The following is a 26,722-nucleotide window of genomic DNA, read 5'->3' as shown; positions in this document are numbered from 1 at the left end:
ACTGTTTTCCACAGCCTTTATGAAATAATATTATAGCTGTAAAATACTCCCTTCCCTATTTTAATAAGCATTTATTGAGTAACTAGTATGTTTAAAGCCCTCTGCTAGGTTAAGAGTTTCTTCAAATCTGCTCTGTATGTTTAGTAATTAAATGTTTGACATTGAAAGTGGCATAGAAGAATATATGGCTATTTTCTGAGAATCTAATACCTGCCAATGTTTTAGACATACTACATCTTACTTTATTTATTATTGTTTACCAAACCTTAGGATATACCATCTAATGATATCCTGAATGGATGCACTTATCCCATCAGGTTATATCCAAGATTATCATTTAATAAAAGTGATAGACAAACATTTATTAATTACATGATTATATATAGCACTGAAGTGCCACTATAAATGAATAATCTTAGAGTAATGGGTTATAAATGCTCATAAATGGAGACTGGAGGCAATGACAAGTCTCTTTTAGGATGAACCGACACTTAATACTCCCAATAGAAGAGGGTTCTTTTCTTTGTAGCTGCACACTTAAACATTACCCCCACCAAAAAAAAAATCACAGAAGACTACATATTGTATGATTGAATAATGAAATCATATGCAATAAATAAAATGTTCAGAAAAGGCAAATCTATAGAAACAGAAAGTAGATCCTAGGGCTGTGGGGGAGGGAAATGTTGGATGAAACGAGGAGTGACTGCTTTTCGGTATAGGATGGGGGTTTTTTTGTTTGCTTGGTTTGTTTTTGGGGGGGCTTTTTTTTAGTTGGGGAGGTGACAAAATGTTCTAAAATTGATGGCAGCAATGGTTGCAGAATTCTGTAAATATACTTTAAAAAACACTGTATTGTACACATTAAATAGGTTAATTGTATGGTATGTGAATTATATCTCAATACCGCTGTAATTTTAAGTAGTTCTGAATTTCTCCTATCCAATTGCGCAATCCCTCAAATCAACCATGTGAGACACCCTTTTAGTAGCACTAGAGGTTTTTATCATTAATAAATGATAAAAACTTATAACTTCCAAAAGCAATAGATAATATAAAATCTACAGATAATAGGAAATCTACAGAAAATAGGAACTTACAGGAACCATGGAGAGTGATAGATGAATACCCCCACTGGGAATAATATATGTGCATCATAAAATAAATCACTGATCTCCTGTTATGAAATAATAACACTGAGATAATCCTGGCCCCCTCCAGAATTCTGTTGTCTCCCCTCAGTCAGCTCAACAACTCTGTACTTTATCTGTGAAATATGCACACTGTAGTCCTATTTGTGTTCTCGCTAATCTTTCCTTTTTGGCTCTACAGTAGCTCATCCTTTTTCTTATGCCACTGTGAGGGATCTTTTCCTCATTCCTCTTGCAAGCATGGTTTTACAATTTTTTTAGGACAGCCACCTCCCTTTACTTCAACACTTTATTAAAAAAACCCAAATCTCAGCATCTACATACCTCAGAGAGCCTCAATTCAACAAGGTAAAAAGGGGTGGTTCAGTTGAATACTTTATGTAAAGTCAGATATAAGGAATACTTTTACTGCTCTCTTAATCATTAGATTCCTAGAGGTACCTCATTACTAGGCAATATTAAATCTTTCAATTGTCTGGACATCCCCTTAAGAAGTCTCTTGCTTTTTATCCCAAGGTGAGTTCCAAGGAAGAGCCTTACCTGGCATGAAATGCAGTGGAGCTCCACAGGCTAAGGAGGGTTCCCCCAGGGCTCTGGGCCCTTCACCTCACTTGTTGAGGGCAGGGAGAGCTGCTGTGGCTTTCCCTCCCTGGGCTTGCCCATTCTGCTAATTTTAGGTTGCTTCCTCATGCGGCTGCCATGGGTATCAGAGCATGTGGCTCCCCTCGGAGGAGCTATTTTCTCCTCTGAGTCTCACTTGTTTGTTTCCAACTTCTTTCTCTTCTCCTCCACCTCCCCACCTCCGTGGTGTTGAGCTCTTTCATGGTAATAAATAAAATATCTTTCACAATTACACTTATTCTAATCTGAATTTATTCCTGAATCCAAGGGAACACGGAAAACTTTTTTGCATTTGACTTTAGTTGTCCTTCCAATAGCCAGATTCCAAATCATATTTATCTAAAAAATATTTACTGGGTTTTTACTGTGGGTAAGATGTTGTCTTAGGGATGGGTGAAATAGATGAAGACGATCAAGAGGACACTTCCCTTGATGAGCACCTAATAATATATAGAATTATTATATACTATGTTGTATACCTGAAACTAATACATTCCTGTATGTTATACTAGAATTAAAATTTAAAAAAATAAAATTATTTAAAAAGAGATGTTGCCTTAGGTCATAGAGGTACAATAAGAAGCAAAGCAGATGTGTGTTTCGTTAATGTAATCTTGATAACAGATTTATCAAACTTCTGCTGTGTTCTGTGCTCTCAGTTACAACCTAGGAATATAAAAATCAATAAGGCAAAGCTCCTGTCATCAAAGAACTTACAAGATATTTCAATATACATCATTAAAAATGGACTTCAGATTATTCTATGAACATAGTACTCTCCCAGACATTGGAAAAAAATTTAAAAAGAGTATAATACAGGCCCCTCCTTTAGAAAGATTATAATCTAAACAAAGAAAAACTTTTTCCCTGGAGACATTGTTTTGAAAGATTTCCTAACAATTTCTCTCTCATGTTTTATTATTCAAAGATAAAAATTATGCCAACTAGAGCTTCTGACTAATATGAAATAATTTATATTTATTCATTCTTGGGGATACAAGGGTGAAAAGATCCAAGTTCCTGACCTTGACCTGACCTAGTGAGGGAGAAGACAGGCAATTGATTATGTTGTAAAATGGCAAGTTCTACAACAGAGGACTGAGTTCTCCCAAGTCTTCACAGGAAAGTACTGATTAAGCTGAATCTTGAAAAATGATAATTTCCCTACGTTAAAGAAACAACATGAAGGCAGCCCTGGTGGCCCAGTGGTTTAGCACCTGCCTTCGGCCCAGGGCGTGATCCTGGAGACCCGGGATCGAGTCCCACATCGGGCTCCCTGTATGGAGCCTGCTTCTCCCTCTGCCTGTGTTTCTGCCTCTCTCTCTCTCTCTCTTTCTCTCTCTCTCTCTCTCAATCTCTCTCTCTCTGTGCCTCTCATGAATAAATAAGTAAAATCTTTAAAAAAAAAAACATGAAACTGTGGGAAGGTATGAGAATTTTTCATAGCTCATAAAATAAAGGTTTGATTTGGAGGATGTGGTAGGGATGAGGTTGCAGAGGGGGGTAAAGACTTGATTACATAGCATGTTAAATGCCTAGATGATAAAAAATTATAAGGAGATATGATCAAATCTGCATTTTAGAAATATCACCCCAGTGGTTGTGTGGATGAACCAAAAAGCCAGGACAGGCTATGGCAGAAGTCCAGGTTGGATAATTAGAACTGAGGTAATGGTAGGAGGGATGAAAGTTTGAATAATTATGGCCACAAAGCAAAGCAACTATGTCTTCATGTGTTATTGTTATAACCAAATTGCTTATTAACTTAAATGATACAAATATACAAAGGTAGTAGACAAGATGGATATGCTAAGCAGTATCTCAAGGCTCTCCTTTATATTCCCATAAACATTTTGCTATTTTTTTTTTAAATCATGGGAAACAGAGACAGAGAGAGAGAGAGACAGAGAGATGGAGATAGAGGCATAGGCAGAGGATCCCCACAGGGAGCCTGATGCAGAACTCAATCCCAGAACCCAGGATCACTACCTGAGTCAAAGGCATATGCTCAACCACTGAGCCACCCAGGCACCCCAACATTTTGCCATTCTGTGGAGCCAGAAGGGTTGAAGAACCCGAAGAAGCCAATTCCAGGGGTGAAAACACAGATGATGAATATCAGTGTAATAAGATAAATCCGCATACATTCAAGTTAATAGGATTTTTTTTTGAGAGAATGTAGGTGTTTCTCTTATTGTGGTAATCATTTCACAATACATACATATATCAAATCATTACATTGTACACCTTAAACTTACACAATGTTACATGTCAATTCTACTTCATAACACTAGAAAAAAAGATTTTATTTGACTTGAACAAGAGAAGACTGAACATATTATTTATTCAGATTTGTGGATAATTGGTCCTGTAGTTTCATGGTCTGGGCATGTCTTCTACATGAACTTTAAGTCCCTAATACTTGGAAAGAGGTCCTTAGCAACCCAATACTTGGGAAGATGTCTTTGGCACCCTGTTGAGTAAAAAAAATAGGCTACAAAGCTCAAGATCCATTAGGTAAACTTACATTGACCTTAATGTATGTAAAATATACTTTGGAGTAGGGAAAATATCAGAATGATATTCAATAAAATGTTAGCCATGTGTATCTCCTAAGGAGGTATTTCTGATGGTTATTTTCTTCTTCGTATGTTTGAATTACCAACAATAAGCATTAATATTTTAAAATAAAGACTATTTTAATTTTTAAATGACAATTACCCATACTAAACAAATTTAGATTTTAAGCAGAAGTTGTTACATTAAATCTTTACCCAGTCTATTTGTAACTAAGTTAGACACAGATGATAAAGTTTTTTTACCTTACCATAGATTTAGTGTGTAATTACATTCTCTGATGATGCAGTACCTTACATTTTATTTATTTTTTATTCTTTTTAAAAATATTTTATTTAAAAATAAAAAATAAAAAAAATATTTTATTTATTTGTGATAGACATAGAGAGAGAGAGAGGCAAATACACAGGCAGAGGGAGAGACAGGCTCCATGCCAGGAGCCCGACATGGGACTCAATCCTGGGGTCCCAGGATCGCGCCCTGGGCCAAAGACAGGCGCTAAACCGCTGAGCCACCCAGGGATCCTGTACCTTGCATTTTAAAAAGATGTTTTCCACACTAAGATCAAGTTTAACGTTCACCATTCCACAGGATTTCTATTTTATTGTCAACGATATCAGAACTTGCGAACGGGAACAGTTTGATTGAAACTGATCGAACAGACGAAGTTGTTTGTGTAAACGGCACACAACACTTCCACTTTTCATATCCCTATGTTTACAAAGAGTAATTTCTCTCTCTCCTTTTTAAAAGTAAAACAGGCTTGAACAAGGTGTAGTGGAAAGGGAGGTGGGCAGGGGGTTGGGGTGACTGGGTGATGGGCACTGAGGGGGGCACTTGACAGGATGAGCACTGGGTGATATGCTATATGTTGGCAAACTGAACTCCAATAAAAAAATATTGCAAAAAAAAAAAGTAAAACAAGCTTGAACTGCATGACATTCTTCTTGGACAAACATTTCTGTCATTTTAATGTGTTTAAACCGTATTTAGGCAATGTGGAGGTGGCAACTATAATTTGTCTTCTAGGAACACTCTGTCCTGCCTAGTCACTACTCTCAACTGTTCCTTCAGGCTATAAGATCTTACATTGAGACTATAAGAACACATTTTCAAATTCTAATGAAAATCTGCCCACAAAAATGTCTGTTTTATTTCTGGATCCCAGTTATATATTTTTTATTTTTCCCAAAAAAACTATGAGTAGCAGCACACATTTTTAAAAATTTGCTAATCAATAAGTATGAAAGTTATCTGTATGCTGAAGACAACCAACAGTTGGTTCTAGAGTACATGGGTCGTATGAGCATTGAGGGGGAGTTTGTTTATTTATTTATGGTTTTTTGAGGGGGAGTTTAAAAAGTTTTTCCTTAATTTTGCAGTTCTCTGTGCTGCCTTCATAAGATTTTTAACACTCTTAAAATATGTTGTCAGTTCTCCTTATAAAAAGTGATAGTTGATTAGGATGCACAGCAATGCTGTTTCTTTTATACCATTACTTTGCAAGTTATTATTAAAGGATTCAATAGATGGAGATAATCATGCTGCAGCTAATTTGTGTTCAAAGAAGTAGTACTGTTAATTTGACACAAACCTGTAGTTATAATTAGTTTTAGTCCTGATCCTGTTTGAGGGCAGTGAGACATGTCACTTAAAAATATACACTTACAAAAAAATATGTCTATGTATGTATATATGTATGTGTGTGCATATGTGTTTCTATATACATACATATATAATCTTGCCCTTTGACTTGATGGTTATATTAATGATAGCTTGGTGTAGGACCTGGGACAAGGGACAAAATAAATCAAATTTCCCAGATTTCATATTTCTAACAGCTAAATTGGAACTTCCCAACCTCAAATATCTTTGTAAGACTCTGAAATCAGTAGCAACAAAATAACTCCATTTGCTGCCCAAAACTTTAACTGTTAAGTTCTAATAGTTGAGATTCTTCCTCTTTATTGCTACTTTGTTTTTGTTTTTAAGAAAACATAGATTTAAAAGATTCATAGAAGTATAGATCCCATACTTCACATTCTGTTGCTTTGGTGATGTTCATTATTAATTGGACTCACAGAATCCTCATCTTCTGATTGCTTCAGGATAAAATTAATTTTAAAGTATAGTTTATCACACAGTTAAGTTTTAACAATTTTTGTTTTTGCCACCATCGACACATAAAAAACTCCACGATGTTTTGATAACTTTCTGTTTAGAAAGTGTAGTAACTGGAGTAATTGCACTGTAATTTCAAAGGCATGGACACATCCCCACATACTGGTCAAGGACCACATTACATGTGATTTTCGGGCTTATGTCTATTTGAATGCTAGCTGAATTCTGGTAATTAGGGGGTGAAAAGCAAACACAAAGATTTTTAGAGTTATAAAAAATAGCATTTAAAAATATTTCAGATACTCATAACATGAACATTTACTACTGATTCATGCTGGGATACTGAGAAAGTAACTGAAGCCGGAATGTATATTTGAAGCAAGAAAGGAGGTTAGCATAGTTCTGACACTGACAGTTGAGAAATATTCTATAATAAATATTCAGAATTATTACTCTTAATGTTGTAGATTAGATAGCATATATCATAACATATAATATTATCAATAAAATGCTTTTGCTTGAATTAAAAAGAAGGGCCAGAATTTTCTCCTGTGTTTTCTCATCTATGTGGCAAAAGAGCGTGTTTTCTGGGACACCTGGGTGGCTCAGCGGTTGAGCATCTGCCTTCAGTTTAGGTCATGATCCTGGAGTTTCAGGATCGAGTCCCACATTGGGGTCCCCGCGGGGAGACTGTTTCTTCCTCTGTCTATGTCTCTGCCTCTCTCTGTCTCTCATGAATAAATAAATAAAATCTTTTTTTAAAAAAGAGAGCTTTTTCTTCTATCTCACTCACTTTGGGCTAGGCTCATACACAACTAAGATAACAGAAGAAAGACTTTTTATAATGCAATTAAAAAAAACATTTAAGGGCTCAATTATGTCTTCCCAAAATCATATCCTGAAATCTAACCCCCAGTACCTCAGAATATGGCCATATTTGGAGACAGGGCCTTATTTTTAAATTTTTTATTATTTTAAAAATATTTTATTTATTTGACACAGAGAGAGAGAGAGAGAGAGAGAGAGAGAGAGAAAATATGCACAAGCAGAAGCAGGTAGGGGAAGAAGCAGGATTTCCACCGAGCAGGGAGTACAACTTGGGGCTTGATCCCAGGACTCCAGGATCATGACCCAAGTTGAAGGCAGACACTTAACTCACTGAGCCACCCAGTCACCCCTGAAATAGAGCTTTAAAGAATTAAAGTAGACTGAGTTTAAATGGGTGAGCCCCAACCCTATATGACCAGTGTCTTTACAAGGAGACTAGGACACAGAGAACACAGGGACCAAGGAATGGCCCTGTGATCAGCCAGGGAGAAGGAGGCAATCTGTAAACCAAGGAGAGGTCTTGGAAGAAACCAAAACTGTCAACACCTTGGTGTCTGACTTCTAGCCTCCAGAATTTAGAGAAAATAATTTTCTGTTGTTTATGCCACCTAGTCTGTGATATTTTGTTATGGGAGCCCTACCAAATGAATACAGAAACAGATTCTTGATTTTTCAAACTTAAAATCAAAATGAAACACAATTTCTCCTAGTGAAAACGTGTCTTCTCTCTTCCCTCAACAGCCATCCTCATATTTGTAAATGTCAAGTCAGAAAACTAGTGGTGATCACCCAACATTCCTCCTGTTTTCTGATCCCCTACAAACCATCCATTGCAACCCTGTTAGTCCTATCCCCAAAAGTATGTTTTGAACCTATTTTCTTCACTTTACCACCATCACCACTATTGTAGTCCCCACCACTATTAATTCACTTGAATTATTGCAAAGCCTCCTAAGTAACTTCATCCACTTCACCCTCCTCTACTTCAGCAGTCCTGTCCACTTCAGCAGCAAAAGTCACCTTTTTCTTTTTAAAGATTTATTTATTTATTTGAGAAAGAGTGGGGATGGGGGGCCAGAGGGAGAGAATCTCCAGTAGACTCCCCGCTGAGTGCAGAGCCCAATGTAGGGCTTGATCTCAAGACCCCAAGATCATGATCTGAGCCAAAACCAAAAGTCAGATGCTCAACCAACTGAGCCACCCAGATGTCCCCAAAAGTAATCTTTTTAACACTTAAAATTGTTGCCCCTCTCTCCTGGCTTAACCCTCTTGAACAATAGTTGCAATAAAACCCTTTAATATGATCTACTTGACCTAGCCTCTGACTATCATCAAACATATCTCATGCCCCTGAACTCCATCTACTCTGATTTTCTTTCAATTCCTGGAAAATGCCAAGTTCCTTCCTCCCTCAAAGGCTTCACTTTGCTTCCTCCATTTAGAATGTTTTCTCATCTCTCTTTCCATAAGGCTTGACCCTTCTCTTCGTTTTTTGTTTTTGTTTTTTGTTTTTAGATTTTATTTATTTATTTATTTGTGTGTGTGTGTGAGAGAGAGAACAAACACAAGCAGGGGGAGCGGCAGGCAGATGGAAAGGGAGAATCAGGCTCCCCGTGGAACAGAGAGCCTGATGCAGGGCTCCATCCCAGGACCCTGGGATCATGATTTGAGCCAAAGGCAGATGCATAACTGACTGAGCCACCCAGGTGCTCCTGTTTTCAATTTTAATAGTAACTCCTCTATTGAAGCCTTCACTGTCCATTCTATTTCAATGACTTACTCTATTCTCCATTTCTATCTTTTATTTATCTCCTTGATATTTTTACAGTTTGAAGTACTTTTATTCGGTGCCTACTTGTTTTATATATATCTTACTAGAAGAGGGAAGACAGCACAAGAGTAGGTGTTCAGTATTGATTTGTTCAAGAATCTTACAGATCTGCCTGCCTTTTGTACATTTCAGGCTGAGGCCATAATGCTAGGTCAAAGACCAAGAAGATGAGATAAACACTAGGCCCATGAAATTGGATGAAAAGATGGAGGGACTCACTGAGGGGCTGAAGTAAATGTAGATGGGTAACTGCTTAATTGAACACTCTGAACTTGGAAGGCAGGAGTGGGGAAAATGGCTGAAGGAGGTTTGTCCAGTTGTCCCCTCACGGCAGAACCTATGATTTGGCAGCAATTGGTGACAAATTCTATCAAAGTGAACAATAAAAAGATTAACATTTGCACACATTCCATTTCTCCATTTTTTGGAATTTAGGTTGTTTTTAACTTTTGCTACTAGAAATCACAATATCACAATAAAAATCTTTGTTCATAATTTTATTTGCTGCCTCTTTGTTTTTATCTATTTTTCCTATTAGAATTGGGACATGGCACACAGTGGGTGCTCACAATAAAGATTTGTTGACTACATCTTGTATTTTCTTAGGACAGAGTCCAGGTGCAATATAATACAGATAAATAGTTTAGTACAATGTCTCATAACAAATATTGTTAACTATTGCTGAGTGAAATTTACTAGCTCTTGAAATATTACTGGCAAATTTATTGATAAAAAGGTTGTGATAATTTATGCTACCAATACTATTAATAAATTAATTCAATAATTTTTTTGAGTACTTGCTGTAGATTAGGAACTGTTCAAGATACTTAGAATAGAGCGCTGAGTAAAACAGACAAAATTCCTGCCTTTATGGAGTTTTCATTGCAGTGGAGGAGACAAAAGTTATATATCTTCCTATATAACACAGCTGACCCTTGAACAATGTAGGGGTTACGGGTCACCTGCAGAATCCATGTATAACTTTTGACTTCCCCAAATACTTAATTACTAGCCTACTGTTGACCAGAAGCCTTACCAATAACATCAACAGTTGATTAACACATATTTTGTATGTTATATGTACTATATACTGTATTTCTACAATAAAGTAAGCTACGGAAAAGAAAATTTAAAAAGTAAAAAGTCATAAGGAAAATACATTTACAGTACTTTATCATGAGGAATTCATGTAAGTGGACTCATACAGTTCAAACTTGTGCTATTCAAGGCAAGCTGTATATACAGATTGTATATAATTGATTATTTTAAAAGATATCAATATATGACATGCAATATAATAAATATTATACCTTTATGTATTATACAATAAAATATCAGGTAGTGATCATGGATATGAAATAAAAAAAAGCATGGTAAGATTCTAGAGAGTTGAGGGTAGTATATGGATAGGATGGTCAAGGAAGACTAGAGAAGTGACCAGTAGAGACATAAATGGAAGTGAGGTGAGATCCAGTGCAAGCAGTGTGTCTGGATGGAAAGGAAAAAAGGGTAGAGTGTGACAGAATGAATATTTTATGGTCTTTCAACAGTCTGGGCATTATTATTATTATTATTAATGAAAATAACACAATAAGTAAAAGGTATTTTACATTTCTTCTAAATTAAAATTACATCATTATTGGTGAGATGAAATGCTAAATAGTAATAACTTCTAAACACTTGCCAGGTACAGTGCACTGTACATGTTACCTTATTAAATCCTCACAACCCAGTGAAATATGGATCATCAACATTCCCCACCTATAGAAATTGTGATTGAGAAGTAATTTTCTGTAAAACAGACCATTAATAAATGTCTTTAGGTATCTTTGAGAAGATAGAAGGACAGAAGCCTGAGATGGTCTGTAGCCTCAGGCTCTGAATCCATAGAAACCAGCACCAGAGGCCATACTCATTTATCTCATGCTGCTTTTATACAACAAATTTACATTATCCAAACTACCCTCTGAACCGACACCTGTCTTAACTTAAAGGTTGTTTTCTAAGATCTTGCACCATAGTTTCATAGGTTTATAAGGTTAAAAAAAAATCTAGAAATGTCCTTCCACTTTCTAACAAGCAAGACTCATCTTTAAAAATATTCCAAAGATGCATCCATATGGCAGGGATAGCTGTCCACTAATTCATGCTTTCTCTTCCATAAAGGAGCACCTGGCAGGGTGCCTGGGTGGCTCAGTCAGTTAAGCATCTGCCTTCAGCTCAGGTCAAGATCAGGGTCCTGGGGGGATCCCTGGGTGGTGCAGCGGTATGGCGCCTGCCTTTGGCCCAGGGCGCGATCCTGGAGACCCGGGATCGAATCCCACGTCGGGCTCCCGGTGCATGGAGCCTGCTTCTCCCTCTGCCTGTGTCTCTGCCTCTCTCTCTCTCTGTGACTATCATAAATAAATAAATGAAAATTAAAAAAAAAAAGAACTGCTTTAAAAAAGATCAGGGTCCTGGGACTGAGCACCGCACTGGGCACCCTGCTTGATGGGTAGCCTGCTTTTCTCTCTCCACTGCTTGTGCTCTTGCATTCTCTCTCTCTCAAATAAATAAATAAATAAGATCTTAAAAAAAAAAGAAGTACCTGGGAACTCAGACTGTAGTGTTTCCCAGGTCCTTTGTATCTAGGTATGTGGTTCTTGCAAATGTTATTGGTGCAGAAGTGGTATGTGGCATCTCCCCAACAAGGGTTTTAAGGAGCTCCCTGTGCCTCCATCTCCCAAGGTTCCTAGAAATCAGTTTCATCACTCATTAGGAACACTCAATTGGGCTGTTAAAATATAAAAGAAAATATACTTCCATTAAATTAAGCCACTCAAGTTTTAGTGTTTATTTGTTGCAATGTCAAGTACACATCTTAAAGATATCATATCCCACAATTTCCCCCTTTAATGATATATTGAGACATCAAATCCTTAAGGTAAAAAAGACAACAAAAGTCCAGGGCAATGAAGCTATCAAAATAAAAACAAAGTATGTTTTTGTTAGTATCCCACCACTCCCAATATGGAAATTATGCCTTCTTTACTTAAGTATCTTGACATTTTTATGCTTGTTTCTATAATACATTGTTGTGGGTTGAATTGAATCCCCCAAAGATATGCTTCTCTCTAAATTCTAGTACCTGAAAATGTGACCTTATTTGGAAAGAGGGTCTTTGCAGATGTAATTCAGTTAAAAAGAGGTCATAATGGATCAGGGTGGACCTTAACCCAATGAATGGTGTCCTTATAAAAGGGAAATTTGGACATGGACACACCAGGAAGAACATCATACAGAGATGGAGGCAGAGATTAGAGTGATGCATCGGCAAATGAAGAAATACCAAAGACTGTCAGCAACCCCCAGAAGTTAAAAATGTATGGAGAGTATCCTCCTCGGAGACCTCAAGAGAGAACCAATCCTGCTGCAACACTGATTGCCAACTTCCAGTCTCCATAACTGTGAGACAGCAAATCTGTTTTAATTCATCCAATTAATGATACTTTGTCATGGCAGCTGTGAGAAAATAATACACATACACATTCTAGCACAGACATTTCCTAATCTGAAATTGATTTTTCAATGAAATAAAGAAACGTGGTTTATTGAGGAAAGCTTCCTGAGCTCTCAACATTCACTCTGATGTCACAGGTTCTAGCAAAGTCTAGCAAAATTTCAGGAGTACCTTGTTTCAAGTTTTCATTTTTAAGAGACTGTTATGAACACTGCCCTAGGAAAGCCAGATTCCGTTTTTATGAAGCAAGGACTCCAGTCACATGCACTGCTTAATTTTCTCTGAATGAAGGAGGCCCTGCACTGTGTAGTGTATCTTTCAGGCAGAGCGCAGAAAGCGATTGCAGCCATCACACCAGGAGCCTGAACTGGTGGGGCGGATACATTTGCCAGCTGGTTCAGTCATTGCTATGAATATACCTGGCATCCTCAGATTAGCTCCCGTTGAGGCTAAGGGTATAAGAAAAGGTTTCACCCGTCTTTGTATTCGGATTTGTGATGTGTATCTGCCACTCCAAATTCTCTTTGGAAAAAGGAAGCATGACCTAATAGACTGGAGCCTCTAGGGAGAAAGCCAAACCAGCAAACGGAGAGATTTTTCTTCACCAAAATGCCATTCAGCGCGCAGAACCTTTGTTACAAGACACGCAAAACACTCCCAACCGCCTTGGCCAACTCCAACTTCTGTATTTGGCATTTTCCTCCAAGCAACGCAAAGCAGCAACACTGCGCAGGCGCGCGAGTCGAGGTGCCCTGGGAGGATTCCAGCGCAGGCGCGTGGACCGGGAAGTGGGCGGGCTCGTGCGCGTGCTCCGTAGCTCACTTCCGGCCTGCCCCTCCCCCTCCCCGCCTACCTACCTTCCCCCTTTCCCTTCTCCTCCCCAGTCTCTTCCCCAACTCTCCCCACCCCTCGCGCTCTCCGCCCCGCTTGCCGCCTGTCCCTCCCTGCCCGCTCCATCCGGGTCGCTGACGGCTGTCTCTGGACTGGACAGCGGCGGCTGCTGTTTTTCTCTAGGTACCCGGTAAAGTTTCACAGGAGCCAAGGAGGGGAGCCGCGGAGCAGCAGCACGGACGCCGGAGCAGCTCTGGTGTTCGTCGCCGGCGGCTGAAGGAGGAAGGTCCAGGAGCTGGAGACTTGCCTCAGCTGCCGCTTGCCTCAGCTGCCGCGCTGCCTCACTCTCTGGGGAGGCGCCGCCCCCCGTCGCCCTGGGCTTCCCCTGCCGTGAGGGGCTGGGTGAGTCGTTGCCCCGGTGGGTTCGGGGGCGTGTGACGGCGTTAGGGAGGGGGCAGGCCGGGCCGGGCGGATACAGGCCGGCTTGGCGCTGGGTGCTTTCTCAGCGCTTCCTCAGGGTGGGGGGCGGGGGGCGCGGCGCGGACGGTGGGGGATCTCGGGCCGGGGGGCTGGAATGTCGCACCTCCTTGGGGAAGGGCCTCCCTCGGATTGAGGGCCGCCGAACTGCGGACCCTGTCGGTGGCCTCTGCGGCTGCTGCGAGCGGGCGGCTGCCGTGGTTGGCCGATCGGCCCGCGGGGCTGGGTGTGTACGGACGATTTCTCTCTCCTGGTTCCCGTGAGCTGATCCGAGTGCCTGTTCGGGGGATGATGGGAATAAAGTGCTTCTCATTCCCCTACCTGTTGCTAGCGAGAGGACGCCTTTTTCATATCTTCTGACTTTTTAAAAGAAAAGGATGATTAACCCTCATGCGCTGAAATATTTGAGGTATTTTTCTGTCCTCTATTCTTAAAAAAAAAAAAAAAAAAAAAGGTTAGACAATGCAGAACTCTTGGGAACCATCGAGTTCCGATGTCCCAAAAGAATAAAACCAAACTTTTCTGAATGGATAGGTCATGGAATGGACAGCTTTGGTAATAGCTAGCCCGAACGTAGGAAAGTTGGATTTTGAAACTTCTCAGGTTCTGTGTAAGGAATGTGGGTGACTACAGCGGGAATAAGGCTGACTTTCTGTAATTGTTATTTAGTAACGTGATGTGTTTAAAAATCTGTGTGGGTTTGCATGAAATGGACTCTTTGATAGGCGTCTTTACAAGGGAAGAAATCTTCAGTGTACTGGAAAGTTCTACAGATTTCGCCACCAGACTATTAATGCCCCATCCCCCCATTCCTGTTCTTGAAAAATCGGCAGTACTGGGGTTATTTGCAGTTTTTTTTTTTTTTTTCCTCCCCGTTTCCAAATACTTGTCTCAGAGGTGTAGATAGATACAGATTGCCCACGGGAAATATTTTTCAGTCAGAGTTACCATTCGTAATAGAAAATGTTGGATTGGGGAGAGCATCTTGATATTTAAACCGCGTATTTTCTTTTGTGAGTATGTAATTACGTAGGTTTAGTTTTAAAATTAAGTGATGAGGTAGGAGTATTACTATTTTGATCTGTAAAATGTCTTGGGAGGCGATTGTCTTAAGATTGAGGTTTGAAGAGAGAACCGTGCTGTTCTGTAGGGTGTGTTAGTGTGAATAATTGGAAGATTATATAAATTGTGGGAAGTTTAAAGTTTCCATTATTGGTTTTATTTCTGTTACAAATAACTTCAGTTTGCTGATGCAGAGGTGGGTATTTAAAGGCTTAATTATGTTAGGCTTTGAGGGGGATTGCAGGGTTTTGTTTGTGTAGTTGGCACAGTTTTTCACTGTGTATATATTGATTTGGGGGTAGTGGGTAGATGTTTTATTTCTTGCTCAGAGTGAAATGATTTCACAAGGTAGCAACTCTAGTAATAAGTTTTAAATTTTGCAAAGAATTGTGGAGAGAATTTTTTTGTAAATGATTCTATATATTTCTAAAAATACAGTTGTTTGGTTTCTGAAACCGGATGATACTTATGTAGCATCTGATAAAATAGGTTCCATGTTTACTATGCAGTAATTACTGTAGCATAGCCCTTGAGAGAATAATTATACGTGTTTTCCTTGAAGTCATATTAACTTTTTTTGTATCTCTTCAGACATAGGGATACCTCCAACTTTCCAGTGTTTCAGAAGGAAGGTTTTTATTGAAACTGGAAGACCAAAAGAATTACAAACATGTTGTGCTGGGGAAATGCATCTTTTGGACAGCTAGGTTTGGGTGGAATTGATGAAGAAATTGTACTAGAGCCCAGAAAAAGTGACTTTTTTATAAATAAAAAGGTCCGAGATGTGGGATGTGGACTCAGACATACTGTATTTGTCCTGGATGATGGAACAGTGTACACATGTGGATGTAATGATCTAGGACAGCTGGGTCATGAAAAATCCAGAAAGAAACCAGGTAAGTTGAAAATTTTGTTTGCTCTAATAATTATATCATCTAAGTTTGAAATGTCAAGGAATTTCTTTAGTACTAGACCTATGTTTTTTTATTAAGCTTTAAAAGCAGAGCTGGAGTTAAATATATCCTTTACATTTGCATGCTTCTAAGTACTTCAATTACTTCGTGGTTTCTATTTTTTTAAACTGTTGTTATAAACCCTTATTGTATGAAGCTTTGGTTTTAGAATGTAATTATTATGTAAAACAATAGAGAAAATTCAGCATGCCATGTGGATACCTTTTCTTTTGGACAGATTATATAGGTATAGAGCATATATGTAGGTCCTGTTTAATAAGTACTATTCAGCTACCTTGGCAGATTTTAAATGCATGATCTATCGTGTTATTTTCAATACATCAGAAAGAAAAGTAAATAAGATGGAAGCTTGCCTAAAATATATCCTAATTTTCCTATTGTTCTCCCTATTGTTGTATTTTAAATACAAGATTTTATTTGGTTTAGTTAGAAATATCTTTTATTCCCCTAATTTCCTACTTTCAAGTAGAAGCACTAGCTATTAAAAGTTTTGTGACTATAATATGTCCTGATTTTGTAGTTGCTGTATAAGCCAAATGTAGAATAATTTTTAGTGTATAACGAGAATTTTGAGGGATTTGTTCACACATCATGTTCTCTTTCTAGATATACAGACGTATTTTAAAATAAGATTATTACCACTCTTAGAAATACTGTTAAGTGAATTTTGCTCTTAATTATGATTACTAAAAGTTAATTTTTAAGGTGGTAAATTCAGATAGGGCCTCCGCTGTACTGATTTATAGTTTCTTCTTTTAACTTTAACAATAATGGCACTTAAGTATTTTCTATGGAATTATTTTTCTTTACCACTTCATTATTTAAGTGGCTTCTATTGTTAGTCTACTTTTGAGAGGTAAATGTAGGTATAAAATAGTAAAATATTAAATATTAAATTAAAGCATGTTATTCATCTTCCATATCATCTCACTACCATGCCAAACCTCACCTTTCTAACTTGTAAATCCTGTATAGTTTCCATCCTTTCTTTTTGGTAGGATCTTAATCTTTTTCCTTCTGCCTTAATTTGTAATTTAAATCTTTTGGATGAATGGTAGCAGTCCTTTAATACAGTAGGTTTAATAATTGCATAATTCAAGCTAAAGTGGCAGCTGTCTTATATTCTACCTCACTAAGAATGTTTTATGGAATCTTACCAGAATTTCATAATCTTAGGTATTGAGGTTGTGGTGTGTAGACAATGGTAATTTATTGATATGTATTTGCTATCACTGCTTCAGAGGCGGATGTATCCTTTACTTTTTTTGCTTAGCTTGGAATGCTGCCTCAAGTTAAGATTTTCATGGTTTTGGGGCTATTGCCTTTTTTATACTTGACATGCTCAACAGAAATAATTGAACATATATCTCTGTATTGCTTTAGTAATTTCTGACAGGCCACAGGACAAGTAAAAGGTACAAAGCCAGTACAAAGAAATTGGTAATATGGTTACTGAAATTTACTAAAGTTTAAATTTTTTAAATGTTACTGAGCATCTGTTTTGTGTCCAGGACAGGGTAGACACTGCATTAGTAGGATGTGTCTTTATCAGCTTTTAACTCTGTAGGTAAGATTCTGAGAAACTTAACTAGCCAGAAGAGGGTTTTTTGTGGTCATGTTGACATTGTGATGATTGCATTGTGACATTTATATCACCGTATTGATTTATTTTGGAAACGTTATTTGGTAATATAAAGTTGGGAGGGTGGGTTTACCTAACTTTCAGTACCTCTTCAGGATTGCCGTATTGTCCTGGGTACATTTATGGACCAGAAAAGTGAAAAAGTCATGAATTTTGTCTTCGAAAAATTTACAGCCTGATTTGGGAGATGTGGCATACATAAATGAAATAGCTGGAGAAGATTGAAAGTTGACATGATATGATAGTGTCCCTGAAACTGGGAAATTTAAATAATAGGAAATGTCATTGTGGGGTAGGTTGAAGATTTCTGGAAGAAAATAAAGTCTTAATTTTAATTCAACCACTGATCACATATGTAGTCAGTAAGTCTGGAACTGAAATAGTTTTTAGTTGTATAGGAGAGGAGCCTGATCTTGAGAAAAGCTTTTTACTGGAAATCCAGGTTCAGCAACACATTGAAGTATATCTGAATTAGAGAGTTAGGAGAAAGTAAAAGTTCAAAAGGTAGCAGTTGCTCTGATAGGGACTTTTTTAACCTCAGTTTTGATTTAAGGTGTTTGAGTGGAAACCTCTAATGTTTTTAAATAAAATTATTTCCCTTGGGAATAAATCTTTAATGATTTAAATGTACTCCTTCCCCAACTTTTTTTTTTTTTTTTTTAATTTGTGAGTTTGAGACCTGAATTGGAAGGTAAGGAGTTCTTATTTAATTGGTTTTAAAGTTTTCTGTTAATTGAGTGAGTCTGATTTTCTAGAACCATGTAATAAACATAATTCATTTCATCAGAGCTTTGAACTGACAAAGAATATAGAAAGGAGGGAGCTAGGAATTGTTTCCTTATTGATAACTGGCTTTATAAACATATTAAATATTTTGTAATAAGGAGTGAAAGAGAAAGGTGGCTTCATTCATTAAGGATAAGCTAATCTTGAGAGTTATACTGTAGTAAATAGATTCAGCCTACCTATTGGGAGAGGTTTCCATCCTGAAAATTTTAGGAACCACATAGGAAAGGCTCACTGATACTCTTTATTATATACCAAGAGTACAGATTGTGTCCATGTTCATCTCCGTTCTCTTGTATATGTATGCCCCTTGCTATCACTATGAGCTCTTTTTGATAATTTCCAGAGGGGTGAACATCTGTTTCACTTTTGTGTATGTATTTTTCCTTCATAAAAATTTTTTAAAACTCTTTTATAGCTAGTGGCTCTTCATTTCTTAATTCATAGCTAACAGGTAAATATATCTGATCTTTAATATGCTAGACTGGTTTATCTAAGTAAATTGTTTTATATTTCCTTCCAAATTCATTTCTGAATATTTTAAGTATAGGAAGTGTACTTTTTTTTTTTTAACAAGATCATTTGTTCATTGTATATTCAATAATAGGTATTATTTTTGGTAACCATAGTCCTAATGTTTTGCACATCTACTTCCATTTGTTTCATGTTAGAAACAGTACTAAATATTTTTTGACCATAAATTTGTAAATAATATGATGTAGTCCTCTTAGAGATGATTGTTTGATAGCTTTTCATGGTTTACAGAGTTCTTTCAGTTAGATTATCTCATTTAATCCTCATAACAGTCTTGTAGCTAGGACAGGTGTTATAGTCCCCATTTTACAAATGAGGAAAACTGAAGTAAAATGAGATTAAAAGACTGACAGTTAGTAGGCTAACAATGTTAAGGGAGCACTCTAAATCCTGTGGTTTTATCTTTATCCCATGAAGGTTTTCCCATGCCATATTTAGATGATGAAACAATGTTTATTCATCTAGGAGGAAACTAGTTTCCATCAGTATTTTAATGTAATTCTGAGGTTTAAAAAAAAAAAAAAAAACTCTTAAAATTTTACTCTATTATAATCAATGTTACACAATGAAGATACCATGTTTTACTATCTCCTCCCTTCTGATGTGTAAATTCAGAAAGAAACCATTTTAGGAACTATATAAGAAGGTTGAGCGTTGTGTTTTCAGGATGTAATATCGTGCCAACATAAACTAAAAATTCAAATATATATATTTTATTCCTGAACTGAAGACTAGCTTGATTTGCAAAGTCAGCGGCAGATAAAGTTTTAAATAGTATGATAAACATGTTGTAGCTTATGTTCAACTCTTCTACAGAAGTTGTAAAGATGATGAGCATTGATTGTTTCCTATATCCCAAAATGGTGATTTCTACTGTAAGGTCAGTCCAATGAAAGCATTTTGGTCATATAGCAGTAGTTACATGCTTGCCTTTTTGCTTCATCATTTTCTGACTTGCTCTCTCTGTTCATAAAACATAAATCTTTACATGAACTCCTTAAAATATAGTCAATTTAAAATAATAGGAAAATAAATGTATAAATATGTGAAATAAAATTACTCACTTTGAGAGAAGATTAAAAATACCAAATTATCCCACATATTTCTTATTAAACCAAAGCATATAATATCAAAGAAGCTTATTTTGTTTTATAACTCTTAGTTTTCATGATACCTTCTAAGGATGAGAAGGATGTGGATGATATGAAGACTTGAAAAAAGTAATTACTTGGGACAGGAATGGAGGCTTGTTTTGGACACTTTACTTTGAGGAAGGTTAGTGCCCAAGAATCACAGTGTCAAGGGTAGGAAAGAAAAATCATAATGCAAACAGATGACTACTGTTAGAGAGATGTATAATAATACTTTACTTTGTGTAGGACCCTACATCTGAGGAATTTCAAGAGCATTACACAATAACTCATGGTTCCTTTCAAAATGCTTGTGACACAATTTGCAAGAATTATCCTCACCCTTAGGGGATAAATTTACGGAGAAATGGCAGCACAAGTTGGTAAGTAACTTGTCAAAACAGCAGGTGACTGGTGAACATCTATAAATTGAATCTGAAAATTTAAGTCTACCAGTCACCTACCTTATTCACTAAATTGTTCTTATGTTTAGAATTATTTACAGTAATATCTTCTATTTAAGGAAGATCAAATACTAATTTGTTTCTTTGCCATTTTATGTGATGGCCTTTTAAAATAAATCATTATTTTACCAAGATGTTTGCATTGTGTTACCACTTTGGTACTTCATTATAACCTTGTGTGGTATGAAGAATATTTAAACAAACAACTATGGTAACACCTAGTCTTTTCTCTTTCTTCTGTTATATATCACATTCTATTTCCCTTTGTTGTCTTATGCTATGCTATGCTACTATCCAAGATCCATAGTAATTTCCAGGTGTGGTGGATTTGGTGTCAATATTGGAACTTGGATTAGTTATATTTTATCAAGTCTGCCATGTATCTCTTTGTAGGATGCATTGGTTTGATGAATGCTTTATAAAACCTTTAACCCACAAAGAAGACAGTTATAGTAGTAGATGCCTAATCTGAGCAGTCTAACAAATAGAGGCTTAGAACCAGTGATTTTTTTTGTGTGTGTTTGGTATGTTGATATTTTTTATCTGATTGGTAGTGAACGATTTGCTTTCCTTGAAAGAACAGGAGTATGGTAGATTTCAGTTTTGCGGTTTGGGGAGTTCCTAGGTTGTTGCAGGTGAAAGCTTAGGTGGTTAGTTTCCATCATCTTGGTAAGTGTTTTTAGGGTTCTGTGTTCCCAATATGTCATACAAATATGTAGTGCTATTAAAGCTTATTTCTTACAGACCCCATGTATTTTTTAAATTGCTTTGAAGAAATAAGTCTCACTTCATAGATATTTAGTTTTCCTAGGCTAGAAAGCATATCAGGTATTTGGGTATGTATCAGGTACCGGTACATATTAAAGAAAACCTAATAAAGGACATGCATTCATGTATTGTTACAGGGGCTTTTTTGTGCTAGGATTGTTAGTAGAAAAGTGGGAAGCACTAATGAAGAAACCATATTAAAGAGCCCATGATTTATCTCCTTTCAGCTTCCATGGATTTCTTTCATGCTGATGGAATTAAGAAGGCAATAATTATTTATTAAGATATATAATTATTTTAATGAATTGTGATAGTTACTTTACATGTGAGAAAAACCTGTGCTGTGTATGAATGTGTTATTGGAGTTATTATTTAAAAGGGAAGTTTCTTGAATATTAGTGACTCAGTCTTCAAACCATAATATTTTATTTGCATGGAATTATTCTTTTTTTCTCCAGTTCTAGGATGGCAGAAGTTTAGTTTAGCTTTTGTTGACCTTAAAATATTCTAGAGTCCTTTAATAATAATGTGTTTTTCACATATTTTAAAATATTCTAATTCTTTATTGATATCTGAGTTTAGTTTTATTTTATTCCTTTGCTAGGTGTTCTGCTATTCTGAAATAACACATTTTTAGTTTATAATTCTTTTCTAATTATGAAAGTATTTCGTGTTCTCGGTAGAGAATTTGAAAAATATAGGCAAGTAAAAATCAACCATAATACTATCATGCATAGATAAGTACTATTGTCATTTAAGACTTTTTCTATACTCATATATGTGTGTGATCAGAGTAGGCGTATGTTCTTATATCTCAGTTTTTTGTTTTACTAATAATTGAATAATACTTTAATAAATATTAATAAGTATTTCCCCATGTTTTAAAATATTACTTAGGGATATTGTTAATGATAGTTTAACACTTCATCATTTAAATGTACCAACATTTGTGTTCTGTTTTTTTGGAATTTATTTCCAGATTTTTGTTATAAATTATGATACCATGTATGTATATATCAACTTAGTCTTTATTTGCATTTGTTAGTTTCTGTAGGAAAAAGAATAATTTTAGCAATTCTAGAAGATATGGTAACTGAATTTATTTTAAAATTAAGCATAGTTGTGCTTCACTCTACAAAGTTGATAAGCTAAAAAGATATTTGTAAATGAGTTTTAAAAATGTATTCATTTGACAAGCTTTTGATTATACTGTGATGAATATCATTTAAAGATCCAGAAAGGAAGATAAAACAAATGCAGAAATGCATACAAAATGTACTAAGTGTTAGAAGATGCATAACCAGATTACTGTTGTGTACGGAGGAATATTGTAACCATTTGGAATGGAGTGGATTGTAGGTGAGTTTCTATAGGGAAGATAATATATGATATATAATATTATAGTATTTCAAGGATGTATAGTATTTCAAGGAGGAAAGAATAAGAACTTTATAGGTAAAGCAGTTCAAATGGCAATTAGGCAAATTGGAGGCCTTTTGAGGGAATAGTAGTCTATTTAACTAAAATGTCTGAGAATAATGAGCAAGAAGGTTAGGAAGATAAATTGTGCTCAGACTGTAGAATTAATCAAATTAGGGAGCTTGAATTTAATTTTAAGGTGGATGTCCACTGATACTTTGGGATGAAAATTAATCAGGTTTTTCGTGCTGGAGAGGAGGGGAGAGAATTTAGAGGTAAAGAAATCAGTTAGGCTCTAATTATGGCCCTTTAATACAAAGGAGCTATTAAATCAAGGAGAGATTAGGGGAGGCTGAATGGACAGGCTTTGGTTAACCAAATGGAAGTGAACAAGCAGGGTATGGGGGGAGCCAGGTGTGGTTCTAGGTTGAGTTAGTAATTAATAGAAATGTGGAATCCAGGAAAAGGAATGTTAATTGTTTTGTTTTAGGAGGGGAGTAAAGATAGAGTGAAGTGAATTTTGTTTTGAACTTGATAACAATATTCAGTGATCAATAAGAAATTCAGTATTGTAAGTGGGGAGAAAGATTAGTGCTAACAGCATGAGATGTTTTATTTCCAGTTTTTTTTTTTCCTCTTCAGTTCAAAGTAGGCTAACATTTCAACTGTAAATTTCTCCCTGATTGCAACCTATTTACTTGAGTAACTAGTAATCTGTTAACAGTACTTAATTTTGTGTTTTGTAGGGACTATTTAAAGTACCTGGTGATGTAATATTTCTGTAAAATTGAAACATTTATTTGCCAGGTACCATCATATAGCCCACTCATTTGAATTTTATTAATAGGTTCGTTTGCTTGTTTTTGCTTAACACAAACCTGTTAATTGTGCCTGATTTTATGACTTCCTTCTAGATTTCACTGGAAGCAAAGTTTTTGAAGTCACAAGATGCAATCACATAAAAGTTACTTTTTGATTCCACTAATAGCTGAAATAATTTTAACTATATATTGCATATGTGTTAGCATGTAGGCAAGAGCTCCTAGGAAATGTGTCCTCAGATATGCTGTTGCTTTTGTGAAAGGGAAATGAGAATGGGGAAGGAATAGCATAAGGCTAAAAGAGGAGCAGGATTAGGAGCATCTGAAAACAATTGGAGGAATGCTGCCTTATAAGTTATTTGAAGAAGCTTGTGATTTTTTTTTTGTATGATATGACGAGAGTAAAGTGGAGCTTAGATTGCTTTCCACAGTTGCTCCCAAGTATTTATCAATTAGCACATATATACTTTGGTTTTTGATCCAGTTATTGCTTATCTATAGATTTCATACCTAGGCATTCTAACAGAAATGGACTTAATAGACCTATACTTATCTTCTGGAGAGTAATTAGGTAAAAGCCTGACAGGTTGGTGTTACCTCTGTCTGAACATAGGTCTATTTCTACACTGAGTTGGGGAGTTGAGTTCCAGTTTCCTCTGTAACTGGAAATACAGAGGAAAGGGAATATGTTAGAAGTTGGTATGGCAGTGTAAGGGGGAGAAGAAAGATACAAACCTCATACTTAACTGGAGAGAAATTTAACTAGAAATATTACTTGGAATATATTACTTAGGTATGGGAATGCTGGTATTTAAAAATAATAATGGTAACCACCGTTATGTGCCGGGCGCTGAGCTAAGTCCTTTATACTTTATCCCAGAATCATAAAACCACCCTGCAAAGGACATACTAGCTCAGTCTTGCTGGTGAGGGAAATAAAAATTCAAGAGGCTAAAAACTTGCCCCAATCAAGGTTAAAATGTAATGGAAACAAGAACCAATTAGATGTCAACAGTGGAAGAAAATACACTATTTATATTAGCAAGAGAAAGATGAAATGACCCAGGAATATAACCCAAGAAGTGTACCAGACCTATATGAAGAAGACTTGAAAGCATTTCTGAGGGACACAAAAATTTTAAACAAATGGAAACCGTGTTGGGTAGGATTAGTCAACCTAAACAAATCTGTCACTTTTCTCTAAAGTTAATTTGTCAACTTGAGGTGATCCTAACAAAAATACCAAGTGGTGTTTTGTTTTGTTTTGGTTTTTGAGGGAACTAGATAAATGGATTTAGTTGTTATGGAAAAATAAAGCAACTAGGGAAACTCTGAAAAATAACAGAAATATGTAACTTATTTTAATGTCTTTAAATAGTTAAAATTGCCTCACAAATAGGTGTGTTAAAAGAATATAAAGCCCAGACATAGACCTAAATCACCTCAAATCAATGGGGGAAAAATTCCAAGTGTAGCTGTTGATAATCTTAGAATAAGTAGAAGCATCATCCAGGGAACAAAGAAAATTGGATTACTACCTCATGCCATATATATATTTGGATAAATTCCAAATGAATCAAATATTTAAATGTAAAGACTAATGATAAATGTGCTCAAAGAAAACATGGACAAATTTGTTTATTATTTTGGAGTCAGGAAAGCCTTTCTGACTGAATTGTGAGGGAGGCACAGAAAAGTAACCACATGAAAAAAATTTTGCCAGATAGAAATTACTGTAAACAGGTTAAAAGATAAATGGGAAAATATTTGACTCACTATAGTCAAAACGCTAATTTTCTGGATATAAAGCACTCCCAGAAATTGACAAGATGAAAACAGTCCGGTAGCAACATGGTTAGTTCACAAAAGGGAAATACAGGGATCCCCAGTGGCTCAGCAGTTGAGCGCCTGCCTTCGGCCCAGGGCCTAATCCTGGAGACCCGGGATCGAGTTCCAAGTCAGTCTCCCTGCACGGAGCCTGCTTCTCCCTCCGCCTGTGTCTCTACCTCTCTCTCTCTCTGTGTCTCTCATGAATAAATAAATAAAATCTTTTTTTTAAAAAAAAAAAGGAAATACAAATGACTCTTAAATGTTCTTCAGCCTCACTTGTATTAAAGAGAATGGCAGAAGCTACACTGAGGTACCATTTTTTACATAACAGGTTAGCAAAAATCCTTAACTTAGATAATACAATGGCCCCTTCACCTCCCAGCCAGAGTTTTACTTTCAGAGGTTTCAGTTACCCACAGTCATCTGCCGGTCTAGAAGCAGATGGTCGTCTTGATGTTGTCAGGAGGCCAGTAGTTGTCTAATGCTTTGTCACAATGCCTACCTCATTCACCTCACTTCATCTCATCAGTACATCTCACAGAAGGGTGAGTACATTACAATAAGATGTTTTGAGAGAGGGTGAGACCATTCACGTAACTTTTATGACAGTATGTTATCATTGTTCTACTTTACTATTAATCTCTTACTGTGCCTCATTTACAAATTAAATGTTATGTATGTATAGAGAAAACAGTATATACAGTGTTCATTATTATCCATGGTTTCAAGATGAAATCTACTAGGCCTTAGGATGTATCCCCTGCAAATAAGGGGAGGGGACTGCTGTGTACTCTCTGGTGAGGCTGTCCGTAAACAAGTGTTCATAGGTTGTTAGTGTAAATTGATAAACACTATGGGGGTATTTTGCCAACATATGTTAGAATTGCAAGTGTACCTACCCTTTTTTCAAGACGCATAAGAATAGGGGCCTGGGTGGCTCAGTGGTTGATTTGCCTTTGGCTCAGGTTGTGGTCCTGGGGTTCTGGGCTCAATTCCTGCATCGGGCTCCCAGTGGGGAGCCTGCTTCTCCCTCTGCCTATGTCTCAGTCTCTCTCATGAATAAATAAATAAAATCTTAAAAAAAAAACAAAACCACAAGAATATAGCTCTCTCTCATAGCTCCATTTTTGTCTGTACAAAATAACACAGTGGCATATTACTGCAACATTATTTATTATTATTTTTTTAAGATTTTATTTATTCATGAGAGACACACAGAGAGAGAGGCAGAGACACAGGCAGAGGGAGAAGCCAGCTCCATGCAGGGAGCCCGACGTGGGACCCGATCTCGGGTCCCCAGGACCACACCCCGGGCTGAAGGCGTCGCCAAACCGCTGAGCCACCACGGGCTGCCCT

The 26,722-nt window shown here is 36.7% G+C and overlaps 2 protein-coding genes across 20 annotated transcripts in view; one reads left to right on the top strand and one right to left on the bottom strand.

The window, feature by feature from the left end:
- MYPN (myopalladin) overlaps positions 1-1,854 on the bottom strand; it is a 110,199-nt gene extending 108,345 nt beyond the window's left edge. Inside the window, exon 1 of one of the 3 annotated variants that reach the window (XM_072823302.1) lies at positions 1,692-1,854. The gene's annotated coding sequence lies outside the window, so the exon portion shown is untranslated. The remainder of the gene's footprint in view (positions 1-1,691) is intronic. The other 2 variants (XM_072823305.1, XM_072823303.1) reach the window with 2 other exon arrangements.
- An 11,605-nt stretch (positions 1,855-13,459) lies between these two features.
- The window catches only part of HERC4 (HECT and RLD domain containing E3 ubiquitin protein ligase 4), a 132,919-nt gene continuing 119,656 nt past the window's right edge, over positions 13,460-26,722 (top strand). For 6 of the 17 annotated variants that reach the window (XM_072823281.1, XM_072823280.1, XM_072823282.1 and 3 more), the window contains exons 1-2: positions 13,478-13,861; positions 15,590-15,894. In XM_072823281.1, the coding sequence (XP_072679382.1) occupies positions 15,669-15,894 (226 nt within the window). In that variant the 5' untranslated portion in view covers positions 13,478-13,861; positions 15,590-15,668. Of the gene's footprint in view, positions 13,862-14,267; positions 14,346-15,589; positions 15,895-20,189; positions 20,210-20,313; positions 20,448-22,527; positions 22,656-25,936; positions 25,975-26,722 lie in introns of those variants that run through there. The other 11 variants (XM_072823285.1, XM_072823277.1, XM_072823286.1 and 8 more) reach the window with 10 other exon arrangements.

Source organism: Canis lupus, chromosome 4, assembly GCF_048164855.1.
Source record: "Canis lupus baileyi chromosome 4, mCanLup2.hap1, whole genome shotgun sequence".
In the NCBI taxonomy this organism is placed as follows: Eukaryota; Metazoa; Chordata; class Mammalia; order Carnivora; family Canidae; genus Canis; species Canis lupus.
Note: the sequence above shows the minus strand (reverse complement) of the source record. Positions and strands in the feature narration are given on the sequence as shown.